Source organism: Pipistrellus kuhlii, unplaced genomic scaffold (assembly GCF_014108245.1).
Source record: "Pipistrellus kuhlii isolate mPipKuh1 unplaced genomic scaffold, mPipKuh1.p scaffold_m20_p_1, whole genome shotgun sequence".
NCBI classification, from domain to species: Eukaryota; Metazoa; Chordata; class Mammalia; order Chiroptera; family Vespertilionidae; genus Pipistrellus; species Pipistrellus kuhlii.
The window spans coordinates 146,496,254-146,515,973 of record NW_023425404.1 but is presented as its reverse complement, the minus strand read 5'-3'; the positions used below and the strand labels follow the sequence as shown (position 1 = coordinate 146,515,973).

The following is a 19,720-nucleotide window of genomic DNA, read 5'->3' as shown; positions in this document are numbered from 1 at the left end:
TGACAAAATAAATAGGTATAATTGATATTCCTTTACACTGAATGGCTGTTGTGCTGGCTGTTGTCATTTTTCAATTTGACTACCTAAGGAAAAGGAAGTCTGAGGGAAATAGTCAGGTATTGAATGTTTTAAGAAATCCTGTGCACACTGGTTGAAAATTGCTGCCTTAGATTACTGAGGATTTCTGAAATCTTATTATGTGGTAAGTGATAATGGTTCACAGCCCGAAGTTAGAAAGTTGATGAATAACTGAGATGAGATATACTTAGTGTCTAACAATGGAAATTTTTTTACATTTGTTTTTCATCCCGATACTTCATTTTTAAGTCAGTTTAACCTATCTCAAGTATTCCTCTCACCCCGACCCCTAACTTTTACACCAAGAAGCTAATTGACATATTATCATAAACAATATCTAGTGAAAAATTTTTCATATATATATACATCAGCTCTAAATAGTTTTGTTTTTTAATATCTATTTCATGTGACTCTGAGAAGCATTGCAAATATATTAAAGTTTTCACACTCATGTGATCTCAGGAAATACAGTAGTAAATAAATCAAACCAGCCCTTTGATTACTCTCCTTGTATTTGATTTTAGATTTATATCAGATAAGTGTTTGCAATTATATGTGAAAAGCTACTCATTGTTCTTATTTTTATTTATTTAAACCAGATATTAAGAACGAAATTCTAGGTTTCATAATTAAAACATACCATCAAAACAGAATTAATTAGCAGAGTAATTTAAGCACTTCACTTAATGTAAATTTCAGCTATTAAAAGTATTTATGTAATTTAGAGAAATAACCTGACACTAATTAAAGCAAATCACTTTGCTGATATAAAGAAAACAACTAGAAAGGAACAAATTAATTATTTCATATTGATCTTTAAAGTACTGATAATTCCAAACACTTCCTCCTGTATGATGTAAGATTATGTGCAATGATATTCAGGGATTTTTTTTTCTTTTAATTTTTAGATAGTTTTTGCTTTTGTTAGTGGAAAACAAACAAGGAAGTGATATAGTTTGTCTATAAAAGTACAGTTTACATAAAGGTAAAGTTTTAAAATGTTAGGGATATTAGCTCTCATTCAAAAAAAATTTTTATTGAATTTATTGGAATGAAATTTGTTAATAAAATTATATGTTTCAGGTGTACAATTATATAATACATCATCTATATATTGTATTGTGTTTGCCATCCCAAGTCAATTCTCCTCCATCACCATTTTATCTCCCCTTCATCCTTTTCTACCCACCCCTACCTCCTTTCTCTTTGTTGCTATTGTTGTTAATACTCACCCCAGAACATTTTCCCATTGATTTTTGTTGTTGTTGGGGGGAGAGTGAAAGAAAGAGGGAAAGACAGAAACATTGACGTGTGAGAAACATATCAATAGATTGCCTCCTGCAGGAGCCCTGACCAGGGCCTTGGCTGGGGAGGAGCCTGCAACCGAGGCATGTGCCCTAGATTGGAATCAAACCCGGACCCTTTGGACTGCAGGCCAACACTGGGCCAAACCAGCTAGGGCTCCTTTCTTCTCATTTTAAATAATGTGCCTGCACATCTTTCAAGCTTCCAGTATTCTCCTTCAGTGTTTATCCTAGAGTATTTCTGGATTGCTTGACTCAAGGAGACATACTAACTAGTACACCTTTCCTTCACCCAACCCAGCCAAGCATGCCTGCGGTACCTCTCCCACCAGTCATGATCTCATGTAACTATCACATCTAAAACTTTGCTCTCTGAGAAATTCATGTCCCTAAACTGCACTCGGGCAGCTTTCCTTCTTCCCCACATCCCCCCAAGTTGAGGATTTTTGTGTCCTTAAACATATTCTGTTGAAAGTGTCTGGCATTTTACAAATGGGAGCAAACACACTACTTCAAAAACAGAGAAAAAATTTCAGAATTCACTTACTCCATAATTACTTTCTGATGAGCCCATGCTTCTGGAAATGCCCTGTGAGATGACAAAACCAAATTTATTTCATAAATATTACTTGCATATCTGTATTAATTCAGAATTAGCTCCAAGAGCTCTAGCAATGCCTGGGTGGGTGTTTAATATTTTGAAGGGATAGTTTAACAAAGTTTGTGTGCAATTTATATAATAATACTATATATTATTTATTATTCTTTAAGAATAACTGTTACAAGTATCTTTTTTTTTCCTAACTTATTATCCTTCCTTCCTTCCTTTTTTTTTTTTTTTTAATGTGTACCGTGAGTGTGTCCATAAATCTGTCCAGGGATTTTTAAACTTCTTATTCTAAAATTTTGGGTGTGGATACTTAGGTAGTTGCCCAGAGGGCATGATACTTCTTAAGTGATACATGCTGGCACCTTTATACCTTTTGCAGCCTGGGTAGGCACGCCCAGGCGGTATGAGTGTATTCTTGGAATAGGCCTAGCTATCTAGGTAATTTACTGTGTGTTCACAGAATAAAGTTAATTTTATGTCAAAACCTTGCTAAGGCAGGCATTCTGGTTTCCTCCTCTAACCCAGCGGTCACCATCTGATAGCACTGGTTGCCCATGAGGTCCGAAAGGTTGGCGACCACACTAATCTGCCTCTTGGAAATACTGATTATGGCATCTTAATGATAAATGCTTGAATTTATTTGTATGGCATTAGCTTTAAAGTGTATTATCTTCTTCCTCCGAATAATCCTAGGAGACTTTGTGTGCTTCAAATGTGTCTGTTCAGTATTTAAGAGTGATTGATCGAAAGAATCCCCACCCCTGCTCCCCAAAAGAACCACGCCCCTCTTTCAAGAACTATATAGTCACTGTCTAATCTGGGCCAGCTCGATAGCAGGGTTTTCCAGGAGCACCTCACAGCCTGCCAGGGCAGGCTGACCTCATCCGTGCACAGTGCAGTCTGCCGAATGCTAGAGGGGCCACAGAGTGCTGAGGAGGAGGCTGGGTCAGAGGAGTGTGTCCCAGGGAGGAGAAAGTTACATAGAGGAAGGTTAATAGAAAATAAAGCAAATAGGCAGAAGGCATTTAGGTGTATTTTGAGAAAATTTTTATCCCTGCTTTTTTTTAAAATATCAACCCAATTTTTGTTTTTATTTATGAATCAATAATGTATTTCATTATTCTGAATTTAAAAGGTAAAAAGATATACAGTGAAAATCTGCCCTCTCCTCTATCCTCCAGCCACCTAGTTCTACTTCTAGAAATGACTGATGGTGTGGGTTTCTAGTTTGTTATTCCCAGTGGTATCATGTGCATAATAAGTAGCTCTACAGACATGTTCTTTTCTCCCTGTTATCTTTTTATTCATAGAAACTAGAGGCCCAGCACATGAAAATTCATGCACTGGGGGATGGGGCTCCTCAGCCCAGCCTGCCCTCTCTCCCAGTTTGGGAGCCCTCAGGGGATGTCCTGCTGACGGCTTAGGCCTGCTCCCTGTAAGCCCTGTTCTCTCCAGGCCTGCGCCATCCATGGCTTGCCTTGCCACACACGCAGTCCCATCCCACCCCCCGCACACAGCCTCCTCCTGAGCGGTAATGATCTGTAGCATCCCAGACAATTTGCATATTACCTCTTTATATATTTAGATGCTGGCTCATACTGCATTTTGATTTTTTTTTCTCCTCCTCAACAGTATCCAGTATCTTAGAGATGATCCCAAATCAATTTCTTCACTCTTTGTCATAGCTTCTCAATATTTCTGTGTAAGTGGCATGTGCCATAGTTCTCTTAGCCAGTTTCCTGTAGATGGGCATTTATTTGTTTATTTATAAATATATTTTTATTCATTTCAGAGAGGAAGAGAGAGAGAGAGAGAGAGAGACAGACAGACAGACAGACAGACATCCATCAGTGATGACAGAGAATCATTGATCGCTTGCCTCCAACCCAGGCATGTGTCCTTGACCAGAATTGAACCTGGGACTCTTCTGTCCACAAGCCAATGCTCTATCCACTGAGTCAGACCAGCTAGATGGGCATTTAGATAGTTTCCAGTATCTTCTATTTGCAAACAAGGCTGAAGTGAACAACTTGTGCACATGCTTTTTGTATATATAGGAATTGGTGTTAGAAGTCAGTTTTCTGGGTCAACGTATGAGAGATTAAAATTTGGTGACTGTTGCCAAATTGCTGTCTTCAGAAGTTGTGCCACTCGACCCTTCCACCAATCTCCAGTGTCCGACGTCTGTTTCCCCACATCTCTCTCATAGACACAGTATTGTCAGTCCTCTGTTTTTTGTTTTGCCAATCTGATATGTGAAAATAGTTTCTCAGAGTATTTTAATGTTTTTAAGGAGAAAACAATGCAAAACAATTTCCTCTTTGTCCCTAGTATGGTTATTTCCATGTGGTTTGTTAATTAAGGCGTAGACTTACAATTCAGACAAGCAACAGTGTTTACTAAGTCTTTGAAGCTCTAGAGATTGGAATTGGAAACTTACTTTCGTATTCTGAGTTCTGAGACTGAACACACAACAGCAAGCAGCGTGCACTTGGTGATTCAACAAGGCGGAACGGTTCTCTGCTTCTACAGAACTTGTAATCTGGAAACACAGAGATAAAACACGGGTGCATTGACAGGAAAGTGTGTGCAGCTGCAGGAGCACACACGCGGTGTCAGGAGGAAGGGATTCGGGGAAGGCTCGAGTGTCATGCTTGACCTTCGTGCCAGCCCTGTGAAGCCATGCGGACTGGTAAATGTGCCTTCGCCGCCATGAGGAAGGAGTCCCAAACAAGTTGAATCTTATCCAGGATTGCAGAGTCAGAACCAGAATCCAAGATCTGCTGGCTTCCTTCCTCAACGTGCGGCCTTTGTGCTCCCTGCAGTTCCTGGTTAGTGATAACTAAGCCTTTTTGAGAATAGCATTGTTATAAAAGTGATGCTCTGTTGAAACTTGAGAGACTTAAAGCACAGTATTGGGAGAGCCTCCTGGTCTCAGTGGTGAGGTCTGTTTCTTCCATCCGGCTGTTTTTAGCTTATTAAAACAAACCATGTCACACTTAGAAGACATTTACTACCATATCTTATTTTGAGTTCATATCTTATTTTTGGTGCACTTCCCTATGATTACACAGTGTCATTCCAAGAGGCCTGAGGGATCAGACCAAGGCCAGCATTGCTACCTTTTCAGGTCTGAAGTTTCTGGACTAAGGGGTGTATATGGAGCTATGCGTACCTTTCTCCCCCGCCAAGCTAATGAAGTTGCGTCTTACAGTGGATGATGCCAAATGGAGGAAATAATAGTATGGAAAGAGTTGAATGCAATATCAAGTACAATATGTGTTCAATAAGTAGCTGCTATTATTTTTTATTTTTTTAAATTGATTAATGAGGGTTGGGGGAGAGAGAGAGAGAGAAACATCAGTATGTTGTTCCACTTATTTATGCATTCATAGGTTGCTTTTTATATATGTGCCCTGATCAGGGACCAAACCCACAACCTGGTGTCTCGGGACAATACTCTAACCCACATGTGTCAAACACAAGGCCCGCGGGCCAAATCCGTCCCGCCAGGCCTTGCAATGTGGCCTGTACCGCGCTGTCATCACTGCACTCCGCTGTGTTTCCATCACAATGACAGTTTATGACTGTTAGTAAACCATTCGGCCCGCAATTTAGGCTGGACTTTAGATTTTGGCCCCTTCTCTGATTGAGTTCGACACCCCTACTCTAACCAGTTGAGCTACCTGGCCGGGGCCACTGCTATCATTTTAAAAAATTGCATAGAATTATGGTTCTTGTGTTAAGGCCATACCCTATTGGGGAAGTGAGGAGATCTCAGTACAGAAACTTCAGGCCTAGGTCTGATTCCTCACTCCTCTTGGAATGACACTGAGTCACAGGGAAGTGAGATCTACCCACAGGACCCTAGGAGGGGAGCGCTGTCTCCTTCAGGAACCTGGACACTGAGGGTGGGAGACAACAGTGACATTTGTAGTTGTAAGTGCCCTGCAAACGAGAGCCTTCTGATTCATGCAGCTACCATAGGTTTTTGTAGCTGCCTTTTATCATCTCTTATTCTTTGAGGACATTTTACCTGAAGATCTTCAGCCTAAACTCAGCTGTGCCTCAAGGAGACTGACACTTTACTCTTTGGCCTCAGTGTTAGGGGGTGGGGGCCTGGAGGGTGGTGCCGAGTGGGAGTGGCAGCATCAGCTGGAGAGCCAGGGGAAAGTGGATTTTACAAAGGGATTAGGCCACAATGGGGTGTTGATCCACCCCTCCCTTTTTGGACCGTCTCCTCCCAGTGGCAGACTCGGAGGTGCCAAGGTATACTTGATTAAACAAGGAAGCCTGTCCTTCCAGATCTTTCTCTGCAAACACATTTGAAATGCTTATATTCTAGTTTCATTGTCTGAATTGATTGGGGGAGGAGTAAGTAGTGCTATGAGTCTCAGGTAGATGGAACATAAAATGGGATCCTACTTCTTACCTCCCCTCTTTTAAGTGCAGTCTTAAAATGTGTCTTGTACAGGGTCATTACCTCTAATTCTCTGACTTACTTCAAACAGTTCAGTGTAGATGGGGCGGGTAGAGAAAACTGTAAAGCAAACATGGTAGAATGCCAACATTTGGTGAATTCAAGCGAAGGGTTTGTGGGAATTTCTTTTACTATTTTTTAATTTTTCTCAAGTATGAATTGTCTGAAGAAAAACTTAAATACATGTCTTAGCATTTTCCCATGCAAACACACATATTGACATTATTTGAAGTCTGTACAGCATGCTGATGGGTGTACTGTAAAGGTCTTTAGCTGGACTCCTGTTGTTGGTTATTGATCATTTCTGGTTATTTGCCATTATAAACAGTGCCATTTAGAGATCTATAAATGTTATATAACCTCAGGTATTTGAAATGGCATCCCCAAACCCTTTTGAAACATCCCTACTTCCGTAATGAACTTCATAGGGAAATTTACAGTAAATTAACCAATTAATGCTTGAATCTCAGAACTTATTTAGTTTTTTAATAGGTTATATGGTGACTGTTTAGCAATATGTGTCTTACTCTGATACCAATAAACAAGCCAAAGAAAAATTTCTTCATTTTAGGTTCATCTCATGTAATAAAAATTTAGGCAAAAAACACACACAAATCTTTTAATGACATGAAACATCTTGGCTATGTGTTGACCACTGGAGTAATTATGAAGATTAGAAAGGTTTGTAGTGTCCTGAAGTGTTCTGTAGTAGCTTTTTTACTTCATTCTGTTGGGAGCAGAGGGCAAATCTTTTTGCCCTAATTCCAACATACTTCACTTTTTCATCGATTGCCAGAGTTTTCAAAAATAAAATTTTTAAAATTGATTTGAGGGAGAAAGAGAGATTTGTTGTTACACTAAGTTTGCATTCATTGGTTGATTCTTATATGTGCCCTGTTGGGGGATCAAGCCTGCAACCTTGATTGTCGCATATTTCATTGGATTCCTCTTCCCATTCAAGCAACAGGTAGGATGAGGGGACTAGTTAGTCATATGCTCTGTTCTATTATTTCAACTTCTAATTAGTATCTTTCCTAATGATGCGTGTGAAAAATTGAGACCATAGAATATAGTTACATTTTACACGGAGGTCAAAATGGCACTCATTTTGCTAAAATGTTTGGTTACTAATGCTTGATTCAGTTTTTAGCCTTCCCTTAATGGTTTTGAAAACAAAAAAAAATGGGTGAGCAAGTCTAGTTGTTGACATGCAATAATGTCTGAAGGCAGGTCAGGGGGGACCAGCAGATAAAAAGGATATCCATGATTTTTTTGTTATATTCTAATTTCCAGACCCTTTCTCAAAACATAACAACTGGAGACATTTCAATAAAACCCATTCCTTATAATAATACTAGAGGTCTGGTACATGAAAATTCATGCACTGGAGGAGGGGAGGGTCCCTCTGCCCGGCTTGCCCCCTCTCACAGTATGGGAGCTCTCAGGGGCAGGAGGTAACCCGGTGAGCAGGGGAAGGTGACACCTAGTTACCTGAGCATCGGGTGGCCCTGGGCGGCTGAGGGGACTGGGGGGAGGCTCACTGAGCGGCTGGGCCTACATGGGGGTAGGCCCAGCCTTGCTGTGTGCCTGCCACCCCGGCAGGGCTGAGGGGATTGGGCACCGCCATCTTGTGGCTTTGGGGCTGCCATCTTTGAGGGTGTGACAGTCAATTAACATATTTCCTCTTTATTGGCTGTGAGTGCCACCATCTTTGCAATGGTGTGAGGGTCAAATAGCATATTTTCTCTTTATTAGATAGGATACAGCTTTAAAATCTAACCCAGGCAGGTCAGATCGCATTTGAATTTTGACATGCCATTAGATTCCATTGCAGAACACTTGTAAATGTTGTATGTTTGTGTTTTGTTTTTTTCTCGTTTCTTAGAATAAACTGGGATAAGGGAAATAGGTTTATAAAACTCTTAATTCAGGCACTAGCAGCCAGTTCTGTATTAAATTGCACTTAAATTAGGAACAAGAGCCAGGAAAAGAGCCCATTTCTGTCTCCTCTAGCTGTGAGTCAGATACTGCACCCAATTGCCTAGCAGATCAGTGCTTTTTGCACAGCAGTGACAGCAACGGGAGGGGCTGTGTTATATGGAACTTGCCCAGGGCACTTGGCTCAGGAATTGACACACATCAGAAGTTACTGTTCCTTTGAAAACCATGAAGTCATGGGTTTTGTTTCATGTCTCTGGTTAAGGAGAGGTTTGGTTTGGGTTTTTCTTTTTTTTATATTTAACTTTTCCATTTATTCTGCACTTAAAAATATAAAGTCTGTAAGATGATATTTCCTAGACATTGTCTGTGTGGTAGTACTACCACCGCAGCCACCGCTGGTTTAGCTGGGCATAAAGAAGAGGTATAAGTAGTGGATCTTTTCTCCAAGACACTAGGTAATCTCTCTCCTTAAGGTCTTTCTCTGGGGAAATACTATACATTTGTTTTTGTGTGTGTGTGTACATACATATTTGTGTGTATATGTGTATATAATATGTATATATAAGGTCAAAATGCTGACTTGAGTAGGGCTAGAGGCATTTAGCTTTTAAAAAATATATTTATTGATTTCAGAGAGAAAGGGAGAGGGAGAGAGGGAATCACTGATTGGCTGCCTCATGCATGCCCCCCACTGGGGATTGAACCCAGGATCCTTTGGTCTACAGGCTGATGCTCTGTCCACTGAGCAAAACCAGCTAGAGCAAGACATTTAACTTTAAAATGAATTTTTGGCAGGTTAAAATATTGCCAAAAAATCTATCCTTAATTGGAGGTTGGCCTCCTGACTGTGTGGGTACATACTAGTCCTAATGTGGGATCATCCACATCTTCGTGTTAATATAGCTTGGCTCACTGGACAGCTCTTGCTATGAAGGAACAAACTGTGACACTGATTTTATCTCTTTCTTCCTCTACTTTTGTTAAATTCATTATTCCCCTAGATTTAAGAATATACTAATTTTCTTTACTATATATATTTTCCATTGGAAACTTTTGACTTGGAGCCCATAATTAGTACCCCATGATTAAGTCAGGTTACTCTCTTTGTCTTATTTCATCCAGAATGTGTATTCCTAATATTTACCTAGCAAGAGGTAGGCCCAAGGTGATTCTACTTAAGAGAGAGTTGCTGTGTTAATACCTGCTCTACTAATACTCCAGTTGTGTTTTGTTGTTTGTGTGCACTAACTTTTTCTTTTTCCCATTCTTTTTCAGCAGACCTACTCCAATGAAGCCCATTGTGTTGAAGAGATTCTGAAGGTGAGTTCATTGATACTGTTCCTCACTTGAAGAAGTATTTAAGTAGGCAGGCAGTGTCCATTGACTTTGATTGTGAAAAGCTGCCATTCCAAGTCCCTTTAAACAGCCCCACCTCCACCCCAAACATCTCCAGAAGCAAAATTAACCAGAGCAGTGACAGAGGGATTCTAGGAACATAATTGAACTCATTGGCAGATTTTATTAATAAAAATGAAGTCTTCTAACTGCAAGGCTTGTGAACCACCAGAGTTTTGAGATCTTTCACTCCAGTTTTGCTGGTTGTCTGTGAGCACCTAGGAGAGTTGCCCGATTTGGGGGGGACTCCCTGTATGCAGTCAGGGAGGCACTAGCTGTTTGGTCTACTCCTCTGGGTGGTTCATAGGTGACACCTCATATTTATATCTTCAGTGAGATAAAATACACAGTTTTTAAAGGGGGAAAAAGAAAAACAGGATCTTTGGACCTTGGAGGAAGGCTTTCTTTGCTCTTATTGAGTGTGCCATGAACATTTGTGCTGCTTCTACAAATACATCATCGAATCCATTATCCATTTGTTCAAGTTTTCTTTCACAAGATTTCTTTCTAGAATTTAGTTCTGGAGGGGAGGGAGGGTGAGAGGAGGAGGGAGAGTAAGAGGTCCCTCTCATGAACCAGCATGCTTTCTTTTTATTAGAGAAGAATTATGTGAACGTTACGTTTCCCATTTTGGCTTCAGTTTCCAGCAAATCTAATACTCAGATATAATAATTGTAATAATTGAGAGTTTTGTTTATTTCTCATTCTTCCTCTGTAGCTTTTAATTTCCTTCCATGTGAATTTTAATTATATTCTTGCTTTGTCTTTTACTTTAAATTTTCTAACTCCTTTTTTGGAAGTAAGAAAGAAATTTATCTGGCACATGTACTTATTAATTTGTATCTCTACTGTGTACTCTTTCCCTCAAAATATATGCTTACCAAATTTTTTCTTTAATTTTTAATTGTTATGTATTAAGTGAGGTGGAGCTGAAACCAGTAATTAAGTATAGTGGTTATCTTCTCACTTGTAGGGTTTTAATAAAAATAGCATCTAACTAGATGCTCAGAAAATATTTTTGTTTTACAATCTTTTGTCCCCTACTTCAGTAGTTAGGATTTTCTTAGGGAAAAAAAAAAAAAAAAAAAAAAATACCTTTAAGAAAACATACTTTGTTCTGCTAAAAATGAGAATTTTTTTTTAACCAGCAAGTAAGATTAACAATAAGACATTTTTTAAGAAAAGATATATATATATATATATATATATATATATATGTGTGTGTGTGTGTGTGTGTGTGTGTATATATATATATTTTTTAATTTCAGAGAGGAAGGGAAGTGGAGGGGAGAAAGTTACATGAAACATCAGTGATGAGAGAGAATCATAGGTCTGCTGCCTCCTGCATACCCGCTACTGGCGATCGAGCCTGCAACGGGGAATATGCCCTTGACCAGAATAGAACCTGGGACCCTTTGGTCCATAGGCCGATGCACTATCACTGAGCCAACACAGCTAGGGCTAAACTAGTTATTTTGATTACATTCCGTTTTATGCTCTCCCTCTGGTATTTCTGAAATCATTTGATCTGAAGAGTTATATAAACAACAAATTACTTAGTTAGAAAATGACCTTAGCATTTTCTAGTCTATTGTTATTTCCAAAGTAAATGCAACATTGTAGATTAGTTGCCTCTGCATATGCCCCATGCTTCTCTCGTTTCAGTGTGTGTTACTAGTATACTAGGGGCCCAGTGCACGAATTTGTGCACTTTAAAAGGAATTGTGGGCACAGGTGCGGGTTGCAGCTCATCCTCTGTGCCCCTGCCTGGTCCCCTCTCTGCCGGTAGCCCAGCTCCTGCCACCACCACCCCCACACGCTGACAGCACTGGTCCCACTCGAATCCACTGATGGCTCAGAGTAATTGGGGCTAGTGCCAGGAGCGGGTGTTAGCAGGGCCAGCGCCATCAGCAGGTGCAAACAACAGCTGGTGGCCCAATTGTCACTCAGGAGCAGGGGGAGACGGAGATCGGGACTGGCAGCTGCTGCTCTTACCTGCAGATGGTGCCAAGCGTTCGGGGCCAGTGCCAGGAGCTGGCAGCAGGTGCGAGTGCCAGGCAGGATTGTGGAACGCAGGAGCAAAGAAATTTTAGTAACCACCAGAGGCCCGCCCCAATGACAGCAACCGGTACCCCACGTTGGTCTGTACCCCTGCTCACTATGCTGCCGTGGCTGGTGCCCGCCATGTTCCACACGCTGCCACCTGCTGCTGCCAACGCGCAGAACCGGTTGTCCCACAGTTCAGTCTGTTTGCATATTAGGGTTTTATATATATAGAGATACTACTGTTGAGTCCTTTATCTATAATAGGATGATGATATTTGACCACCAATTGAATACTTTTAATCAGTTCACCCATCTTTCCTCCACTCTCACCCAATATCACATTAAGGTCTTACTTGGAAATACCTAAAAGTAAACAGTTAATATAAGCAACAGGTGCATATTTTTACTTGGAACTTATAAAACAGAAGCTTGCCCTGGCCTAAAGAGGCTTTTGTGTGGTGGAAACTTACAGTCTGTCCCCTTTTCTTCTCTGATTGTGGCCTCAGTTAAGTTATGTGTCCTCTTTGGGTCTGTTTTCTCACTGTTAAAATGAAGGCCCTGGGCTAGTAGATGAACTCCGGGGTTCATTCCAGCTCTCACTGTCTGATGTCAATCCATATGCTTTCCTCTTCCTCATGGTTCCTATTCTTACCTGGAACTAGCAATTTATGAAGGTAGCCAGGAATCCTAACAAATCTTTCTGATGGACAGTAAATAGTCTCTAACAGAGAAAACTCAATCATGGAAGATACTCTTTGGTTCTCCAGGGGACATATTAAGGATCGAAATGTTTTAATGAAAGGGAAGTGGTAGCCTATAACTTCTCCAGGCTGATGAAGTAAGAACATAACAGACAGACGTTGCTAGAAGCCAGGAATTGGTCATGTACAAGGGACCCTGTGCAATGTGCCTTAGTGGGTGAATGAAAACAACTCAGGTTTGTGTATCCTCCTGGGGGAATAATGCAGGACTTGTAGTACTTATGTTAGTGCAGCATTCCATTGACATTGGCACAGTGAGTGGCAACACTGTTCCTTCATTCCTTTGCTCAACAAATGTCTATTAATCTTCAAGTACTTTTCTAGGCGTTGGGGATGCCATATGAATAAAAGTCCTTGCTCTCATGGAGGTCATAGTGGGGCGGATGAATATATAATAAAATTCCAGATAGTGATAAGTGGTATGAGTTCTGTAGCAGGCAAATGGACAGATGACTAAGCAGAGGAAAGAGGGCAAAAACCTTGAGATGGGAACAGGCTGGCATGCTACAGAACAAGAAGAACTAGACAGTGTGTATAGAGCAAACTGAGCGAGGTGGCGTGTAGAGTGGAGACTGCTGCGGTGTCACCCAGAAGGCCAGGACTGAAGCAGTACCAAGTGTTTTATCCCCACTTATGTGATAAGCATTGCTGAGGCTGGGAGCAAATCCATGGCCTTGTGATTCTGGGCAGCTTTCTCTCATGGCCCCAGTTCTCTTAAGGCCTAAGTCCCCCTCCAAAGCTAGGCATTCAGGGCAGTGCATACATTCTTCCAGCGGACAACACATTCCAACTGCCTAATTCAGTAGCCAGGACAGCCCTAGGCAGTGACAGAACAATGGATGTTTTCTGGGAATAATTGGTGACTAACCGTCATAGATTGGAATTCTAAACAAATTGGAATTTTAAATAAATCCTAAAGAAATTCTTGGAATACTAAAGAGATTCTTGGAAGACTTAAGGATGGCACTTTCAAACGACTTCTCAATTAATTATTACATTGTAGCATTATACTGGTCCCACAGTTTAAAGTATCAAATAAATAAAACAGTAAGGAGCTCTCTTTGGTGCAGTGTTGAAGTTCTTCAAAAGCGAGACTATTAATTAAAAGTTGTAATGCTTTTAATTTAAGTGCTTTCTATGCATCATGTATCCAGGCATTTTACCTAAGTTACCCATAACTCTTTGAAAAATAAGTGGTTTTAGTCCACCTGCTATTGAGATCTGAGGCTCACAGAGCTCCAAGAATGCAGGTTCCCTTGGCTGGTGAGGGTTGGTCAACAGCAGCTACTCTGCTAATTACTGTGCCGGGCCATTTCTGTCCATTCTGGGGCTGTAGCGACTCAGAGAGGGGCTGTGGGGACAGGCCAGGGGAGATGCGAACTGAGTTTGGTATAGGAAATAACCTACTAGAGCAGTGGTTGCCAACCTCTCGTACCTCACGGACCACCGGTTGGCGACAGCTGTACTAGAGCACCATGTTCAGCTGTGGTGGGATCCGTGGGCGATTCTGTGGTCAGAGTGGTCAGAGAAAGGCTGGTGAGCACTTTGGAAAGAAGGAAGTGTTGCAGTACACAATGTGTTACGCAGAGGAGGAGATATTACAGCCTGGTCTAGGGTGGTCAGCTTGTTGGTAGAGGGTTGCCTGTCACTCCTTAAGCCAGTTTGCCAGTCAGGTCTAACACACATGATGACATGAGCAAGGGAGCATCCTTTAAAGGAGTCACCCACACATGCTTGTGTCTTTCCACAGAGACCTCCCCAATAAGACAGCAGAGTTACAGGCAGCTAGAAGTGAGCAGAGCGAGCATCCAGTGCAAAGTCCCGCTCACTGGCGCTGTCTGCAGTGGAGAGGTGCATGTAGGTCCCAAGACAGGCAGCTACAGGGGTGCCCCTGTCGGATGGAGTGGGAGTCAGTCAGGGCTCCAGTCGTGACTTAGTACATCAAGCGCCTGGAGGTCGGAGCTCTGAGTTCTTATAGTACCAATGGGCAGAGGTCCCACTCCATATCATTATTGACCTGAAGGCCCTCTCCCAGTGTCCAGACTTGTGGTTTTGGCCGTTCCTGTTCCCCAGATCTCCTCAGTCGACATAGCTCTTGACATAACTGGCACGGCTGACAGTCACTCCATGTTAGATTGTCAAAAGTGTTAAAAAAGTCCTCTCTGCTCTTGGCCAAAAATGTGGGAATTGGTTTTTTCATTTAGACAGGAAAGGCAGGAGGCCCATACCCTGTGCTGTCAGCCACTGGCTTCCTTTCAGTCATTTTGGAGCTCAGTTTTCTCATTGGTAAAAGGGAAGGTTGGAGTTAATGACCCCCGTGCCACTTTAGCTCTTTGACAAAGTGTGTGTGTGTACGTACACATGTACGTATTTGTGATTGGACACCTTTAATCTGACATTGTTTTTAACAAAGTAAAATACAACTCATGAATGTGCTTAGAAAAAAGAATTCATGGCAAAGTAAATATATTAATTTGTGAGATTTAGAAACCTTGCTTCTATGAGTAAATAGAAATTAAACTTCTGATCTTGGAAAGGGAGGTGATTTTTTAAGGCTCTCTCCTCCACACTGTCCTTATGTACTAATAGTGTGCATCAGGGAAGGGTCAAATCCATTAAAACTCTCCCAAGAGGAACAAGTGACCTAAATTACTTGTTTACTTAAGTCAAATAGGAAAGTTCTTCCTTTGAACTTAAATAATTCCAGGAAATGCAATAAAGAAGCTGGGGGAGAAAGAAAGCATTGAGCAGGGGCTCCTCTTTCGCAGTTACATAAGCTCTGGTAATACCTACACCCGTGTGTACACTTTACAGTATTCAGTGTTAAGACTGTTGTATGCTTTTGTTTTTCTCCTTCATGCTGATTTTTTTCTTTTCAGTTTTATAAGTTGGAGATCTTCAGCTTTTGAGCATAGCCCTTTCAGTAGGAGATTTTTTAAAAGTAAATGAAATAACTTTCAGTTTTGCTTTTTCACTTACCATCAATCCACCCTGCATTGTTTACACAATTAGCTTCAGTAGCAATGTGTTCTATTTATAATTGGCTTTTTCTCCCTTCCCCAAATCTCTTTTCAGGAAATGACCCATTCGTGGCCACCTCCTCTGACAGCAATACATACGCCCAGTACCGCTGAGCCCTCCAAATTCCCTTTTCCCACCAAGGTAATGCCCTCGGTGCCACAGGCACTGCACCCAGAGTGCAGTCTGGGATTGCTGTGAGCCAGATTAGTCAACTGCTACTTGCTGAACTCTTTGGCAATTATGTTAAAATCACAATTAATTTGACTTCTAAAGTGCTTTCTAATGCTTTCAAACACTTATCTAAATTATGTCTAATTTTTTTATAATAGTAATTGTATAGGGTTTTGTAGCTTATGAAAGCATTCAGTACTTTCCAATAAATCCTCTCATTTGAGAGTCATTCCCTAGAGATGGGAAAACAGAGGTACAGGAAAATAAGTGAGGTGGGTTGTCTGATTCCTAGTTTAGAATGGAGATATAAACATTTACACACATACATACCTACATACATGCGTACATGCATCTTACACTACTTACATTTCTTAAATTTTGTTAAAGTTTAACATGATCTGCTACAGTTGTGCTGGTTTCAGAACAAGCAAATCAACAGCTGACAGGTGTTTCTGTTGCAGTATTTATGAGCAGTGAAATAACATAAAAATAGTACCATTTTTCTTTGGGGGGCGTTGTACTTTAGGATAGTCTTCAGAATGTAGAAATACCTTTATTAAAAAGGTGTTCTGTCTAACCTGATATATGCATGCACATTATTAATATATTAAAGCCATTCCTTTCCATGGCATTGTTGTAAAAAAAAGTTATGTTTTCTCAAATTAGTATTTGCCACATTTGATACTTGGCATATTTTCTAATGATAGTTTTTTAAAAAGGTGGTTCATGTTCAAAGTAAAATATCATATACACTTTGTTTTTAAAAAAATCTTTGCTCAATACTAAAGGAAAAATGAACTAGTAAAGAAGAGAAGCCATAAAACCTATTTTGTGTAAAAATTAGACTTATTAGTGGTTAATAGATTTAGCTTGATGCAACCTTAATTTTATAAACCTTAACTGTTTTTTTTAATCTTTTTCTTTATAGGATTCTCAGCACATCATTTCTGCAACCCAAAACCAAAGTAAGTAAATATGTGGAACTGATTATTGCACTGGAGAACAAAGCTTGGTTCTCACTGTTTTGATATTAAAGGGGGGAAAAAACATTAATGAAAAATGCCCAGCAGAGATGAGGCGTCTTGTGTTGAAAGAATGGGAATGTAAGACCAATATAAAGCTGCTCTTTAGGTAGAATTTCAGATTGTTGCAAAGTGTTCATGAATCTGTTTTAGTAAAGTCCTTAACATCTGTAATTTGGTATTACCTGACATGTGATCAATATCTTGAATAAGATTCTCAAGCATTATAATCCAGGAATTGTATACAAGGGTGGGCAAATATAGGTTTACAGTTGTGAATGATAAAGCTTTTTGGTTTGATAAAGCTTTTGTAATACTCATAACCTGCATGTCTTTCCATGTGAACAACTGTAACCCTAGTTTTGCTTGCCCTTGTATAGGCCAAGTTGGGATATTTTGTGTGGTTCTTTTATTTCTTGATACAAAAGTAAGAAATTTTTATAAAAAATGCAGCACACAGCTTCTTTAGTCCCTCTGTGTGTATTTGCCATATAATTAAAATTTTAACCCCTTTTATGGATTGTAAATACTTGAAAATTCTGAGATAAATGGAAAAAAGCTAACTTTATCCATCTCTTCTCTTTATTAGTAATTTTGATTCTTTTTGTCCCAACTATATGCAAGGCATTTCATATCTTATAAAATCGACTAGAGTATTTTAATACTGTGTAGTAGGTGCCCAAGTTCTAAAGATTTAGTCTTCAAAGAATGGGGACCACAGTAGGTTGTGTGGGGAGAGGGACCTCAGAGGTAGATGTTCCGTGGAGGTGACTCTTCCTTCATCTTTTCCATCTCATTCCTTTTCATCACTTGCATTTTTCTCTCTTGATTTTTCTACCATTTTAATTGGATGTGAGGAGAGTAAAAAGATGAGAAAAGCAAGAATCAGAGCATCCTTCCTCTAGAGCAGTGGTCCTCACCTTTCTAATGCCATAACCCTTTAATACAGTTCCTCATTGTGTGTGACCCCAACCATAAAATTATTTTTGTTGCTACTTCATGACTAATTTTGCTAGTGTTATGAATCATAATGTAAATATCTATGTTTTCTGATGGTCTTAGGTGACCTTGCTATCGGTTCTCAACCTGTGGGTCGGGACCCACAGGTTGGTAACTGCTGCTGTAGAGGAAACACAGATATTTACATTATGATTTATAACAGTAGCAAAATTACAGTTATGAAGTAGCAACAAAAATAATTTTATGGTTGGTGGTCACTACAGCATGAAGAACTGTATTAAAAGGGTCACGGCATTAGGAAGGTTGAGAACCACTGATCTAGAGGAAGGCCAGAAAAACTACAGCCTACAAAGCCAACCTGTTCTGCAGCTGGTTTTTGTACAGGTTTTATTAGGACACAGCCGTGCCTGCTTATTTATTATTAAGCCACAAGGTGTAGCATGCAAAGTGTAAAATATACGTCTGACCTTTACAGAAAAAGTTTGCTTGTCTTCTGCTCTAGAGAACTGAATAAGGTCTTGCAAAGAACTGACCATATTGTCCAGTGTTATATAAAGTAGCAAGATAAAATGGACAGAAATCAATGGCTGCTTGGGGAGATTGGGAAATCTTTTTTCTCAGCATCTTGGCGGCTGAGGCAGAGATCGCTAGCTGGTGGAGTGGTGCGGGCCTGCAGGTAGGCTGCCAGCTCAGCTGTGGACAGGACTACGGTGCCCCTGTACCCACACTTGCTGGCTGCCAGCTATGTGCCTCCCACTGGGTCACTCACAGCTTGATGGCTAGCTCCTGGTTTAGAAGGGCCTGCTCATCCTTTAAATGGATTTCCCCGCTTAGCAATATAGTTGAAGATGGACCAGTAAGTGCTTCCTTGTCCAGGTATGGGTGTCCCCTTGCCTGTGGACTCATGCAGGCCACTCTTTGCTTCTCTGATGAGAAGTTTCCTATAGGTCTTGGCTCACCGATACCACCTTGGGGTCTCATTGCCACCACTTGTCTGTGGGTGTTCTGTGGAACCTTGTTGACCTTGGGGAGATGTGGTCTGTGTGGAGCCTGGTCAGACTGTAAAGGGTCTAGTTGTGTGTTGGATGAAGAGGGAGTAGAGTTTATATGGATATAGCTTTCAGAAAAGTAAAGTTTGACATATATTTTTCAAAGTATGCCCAGCAAGAGAATTCAGATGTCTTGAAAGCCATCTTACAGTTTTGTAGAGTTCAGAGTATGAAGTGTAGGGATTTTACTCGTGTGTTCACATCCACGTGTGGGAACATACCTGCCTGCGGGTAACAGAGCCTCGTGAGGCTGAGGGCCAGTCAGGATGATTGGACAGGAGTCCCTGCACATGGCCAGAGGTGACTGACCCTAGGCCCTCTCATTTGCAGTCCTGGCCCTGACTTTCTAGCTGAATTTAAAAATATTATGTAAGAGCTGCTGCCACCATGAGGATAAAGTGATTAATTGCAAATATCCAGGGTCCACATGACCTTTGTGAAAAGTATCACTCACTCTTGCCCAAAGGCATCCATATTTCCATCCCACTCGAGTCCTGTTTCAGGTCCCTGCTACCTCATGTTCAGACAGAATCAGCAGCTTCTTAACTGGTTTGCCGCCATATTTGACGTTTCCTGCTCCCTTCTAGGTTAGCCCGGGCTGCACCCCCAGAGTACTCTTCCTGAGGAATAGCTGCATCAGGACCCTGTTTAGGCCTTTGGTGGTGTCTCATTGCTCAACAAATAGTCATAGCTTCCCACCCTGGCCTTCTGAGCCCTCCAAAACCTGACTTGCGCTTGTCTTTCCATGTCCTTCTTCACCGATTCTCACCCCAGCCTCAGCCTTTCCAAATCCGTGCTGCTGCTACGCCTCCTCTCTGCACCTCCGTTCACAGTGCCCTCCTCTCTGCACCTCTTCTCACCCTTCTGCCAGAGTCATTCTGT

At 40.9% G+C, this 19,720-nt stretch overlaps 1 protein-coding gene across 7 annotated transcripts in view; it reads left to right on the top strand.

The window, feature by feature from the left end:
- AFF1 (AF4/FMR2 family member 1) overlaps positions 1–19,720 on the top strand; it is a 199,797-nt gene that overhangs the window by 131,518 nt on the left and 48,559 nt on the right. For 2 of the 7 annotated variants that reach the window (XM_036452467.2, XM_045570922.1), the window contains 3 exons: positions 9,689–9,733; positions 15,691–15,777; positions 16,736–16,772. In XM_036452467.2, the coding sequence (XP_036308360.1) occupies positions 9,689–9,733; positions 15,691–15,777; positions 16,736–16,772 (169 nt within the window). Of the gene's footprint in view, positions 1–3,631; positions 3,695–8,782; positions 8,869–9,688; positions 9,734–15,690; positions 15,778–16,735; positions 16,773–19,720 lie in introns of those variants that run through there. The other 5 variants (XM_045570919.1, XM_036452586.2, XM_036452510.2 and 2 more) reach the window with 5 other exon arrangements.